This window comes from Oryza glaberrima, chromosome 11 (genome assembly GCF_000147395.1).
Source record: "Oryza glaberrima chromosome 11, OglaRS2, whole genome shotgun sequence".
NCBI classification, from domain to species: Eukaryota; Viridiplantae; Streptophyta; class Magnoliopsida; order Poales; family Poaceae; genus Oryza; species Oryza glaberrima.
Window position 1 is genome coordinate 11,846,837 of NC_068336.1, and position 2,963 is coordinate 11,849,799.

The 2,963-nt window shown below is 41.1% G+C and overlaps 1 protein-coding gene across 1 annotated transcript; it reads right to left on the reverse strand.

Annotated features, from left to right (window-relative positions):
- Window positions 1-1,100: 1,100 nt before the first annotated feature.
- On the reverse strand, window positions 1,101-2,353 carry LOC127754140 (protein CASPARIAN STRIP INTEGRITY FACTOR 1-like). Its single transcript, XM_052279614.1, has 3 exons — window positions 2,098-2,353; window positions 1,713-1,750; window positions 1,101-1,520 (listed from the first exon to the last, which is right to left on the reverse strand). Exons 1-3 carry the CDS (start codon window positions 2,177-2,179, stop codon window positions 1,374-1,376), a joined length of 267 nt encoding a protein of 88 aa, XP_052135574.1. The 5' UTR covers window positions 2,180-2,353; the 3' UTR covers window positions 1,101-1,373.
- Between the last annotated feature and the right edge of the window lie 610 nt (window positions 2,354-2,963).

Below are 2,963 nucleotides of genomic sequence, written 5' to 3' on the forward strand. Positions count from 1 at the left end.
AGTCTTCATGATTCCTTCTTGAATTAATAGACCAACTTAAACCTCCATAGGCTTGTTGATCTCTTCCCTTAACCGTATCTACCAATAAATCTTACCAAAATTTGGTGTTAACCATACCATGGGTACCGGGGTTATCACCTCATGTCTTCTGTAACCGGAAAGAACCGTGAGATCCTACAAAAGCATCACCTAGGCATCCTTCGCAATCACCATCGCCATCGCCAACCCCGCAATAACAAGCAGAGCAGCAGCAAAGCCTGAATAGCTAGTGCCTGAACAACTAGAAAAAAATATACAAGAACCTGAAGCGCCTCAATAGGTGGGATTTTGCTTGGTACAACCAAAAGAAATTACGTCACGGGAAGTAGCTGGGGTGCCATAGTGCTAGTAATGGTAAGAGCGCACAAGCACAAAACAAAAGGTGCATCTCAGAAACCTATTTTGGTCATTGGTCTCTAGCAGAGCATTTGGTCGACTGCAAAAACCTATTTTGGCCGACATAAAAATTGATTTTCGTAGTAGTGGATGGGGCCCGCAGATGAAGGGACTTAATTTCTAGGAACAAAGGGAAATCAAGATATGTCGAAACAAGATTTCGGCAATACTAAAAGGTGGCAATCAAGCTAGAAAAGTGGATGGGTCAGGAGACAAAGGTTTATATAGGTTCAGGCCTTCTCGACGAGAAGTAATACCCTTCTCCTGTCCGGGGAAATATTCCGCCGAGTGTATTATTGGTCTGATGATCTGGGGGAAAAGTTATGCACCTAGGAGTACTCGGACCCAGGGGAGGAGCCGCAATTACAATGTACATCCCATATGCCTTATGCACTAGGCTAACAGATATATTACAATTGTAACCGACTAGAACTACGGGATATTTCCTTGACATAGAAGTTAACATAATACCCGAGTCCTTCCCTAAACATAATCTATTTCAATAGTCTATCTCTTGTAACCAGTCGGATATCCATGCTATACAGGTATACGGTACCCATAATCTCCACAAGATGAATCTACAAGAGGAGTAATATAACATGGCTCTTTTGGGAGAAAGCCAAAAACGACTAACAAGGTCTTTTAAAAGCACTTAAGGAACCATATTAGTAAGTATGCCACACTGAGCCCGCGATAATATATATACTTCTTTCGATATTTATACAATGTTTATCGTACCAGAAGCGATGGTGCCGAAGCACCAATACCATGTTTTTGACCACCTCTAGTACTAGCCTATTTTCTAATATCAATATTGTAGTACGTACACTTTAGACAAACACATATAGCATTACTCTTCATCTAACGGGTACTGTGTTAATTAGTTGAGCGGTGGTTGAACACCGTAACAAAGGGGAAGTCAGGTTCAGGTCTAATCATCAGTTCGGAATAATCTTGAAGCGAGGCTTGGAGAAGGCTGGAGATGGGTCATAGCGCCCGTAGTCGTTTGTCTTAACCATAAGGTTCCTTGGATGTGCTTCGCCTGACGATGTCGCTCCCTCTCCGAGTGCAGCACTAGAATATTTCTGAATTATGACATGATAGTTAATCATACATTAATTCTTTTGCTATACCACATCTTTTGTTTTAGTGCGTCTCCGGAACTTTTTATAATTCAAAATTTAATTAATCAATGATGAACTCGTTTGAACATTCTTCTTCTTCGTGATTTGTTTATGGACAGCTAATTACTACTTTCGAATTCCATCTGTATATACCTTTTGATTCGTTTCTTGCGCTACCAGCTCCCTTCCTCCTGTAAAAACAGTCGTGTAAAATTAGTGAGCTTAACCTAAAATTTAATTCAGACATTTGCATGTTCTAAGCATATAATTCCTCTATTTTACGTTATAAGATGTTTGGGTTTTGATTAGATTCTTGCATGGATCCATAAACATGCTTCATATATATATATGTATGTTAGTAAATTTAGACCAGGGATGAAGATGTCAAAAAATCTTATAATGTAGAGAGAGAGAGATCTAGAGAGAAAGAGAGAGATCTTGAGATCTAGAGAGAGAGAGAGAGAGAGTATTTCATATAATATAAGATAAATTCTTCAAATGAAAATAGCAAAAGAAGAAACGGAACAATTAACAAAACCTGCAGTAAAAACTGAAAGCGCCGACGCTACGATGAGCAGTATAACGAAAACCGAAGCTCTATTAACTCTCCTGGAGCTCATCTTTCTACTTAATTTCTTTCCCTCTCTAGTCCTTCTAGTTCCTGATGATCAACAGGCTGCCACTCTCATCAACTCTGCCGACAAGGCACTGAACTTGCGCCAGCAGAACAGTACATTTCAGGGCTTATATAGCTGACGAGTCGAGCAGCGCTTCCGTTCCATCTTGGCATGATAGTTTGGTGCGTCCAAATTCCCCTTAGTATAACGGAAAGCAAAAGGAGGATGATGAGCACTTGGCCTCCATGGTTTCTGAGTGTGCATCAGTCAAGTGTTAGTGGGTTACTAATATGCTATATCTCTGAAGGAGAACAAAAGGAACAAGAGCTAGCGTTAGTGGAATGCTTGATTGCTCCAGTTCTTTATGGCCTTCTGCTCCTTGTCGACCGATAAAGAAGTGACAGGGGGAATCGATCACATCCGGCAAGCACCATGGAAAAAGGGCACCAATTAACAACAAGCACTGTGGTTTCCATGTCACTGGGCACCTTTGGTGATCGCATATGCATCGGCGTCCCCTTTGCATGAAGAAACGCCCCCATTTTTTTGAGGAAGGAAAAACGCCCCCATTTTAGTTCCATGACTCCATGAGCTTAGTGGTCCGTCCTAACACGAGCAGTGCGCGTGGCATCGACCAAGATTCCAGAAACTAGCAATTCTTCTGAACCGCTTTCACAAACATAAATCAAACAGTTCGTGATTCATTTTCAGTGAATTTTAACAGTGGCACGTACTACGACCTGTTGTGCTAGACGCTATGAAATTTAATTTGGACAATTAAACTTCA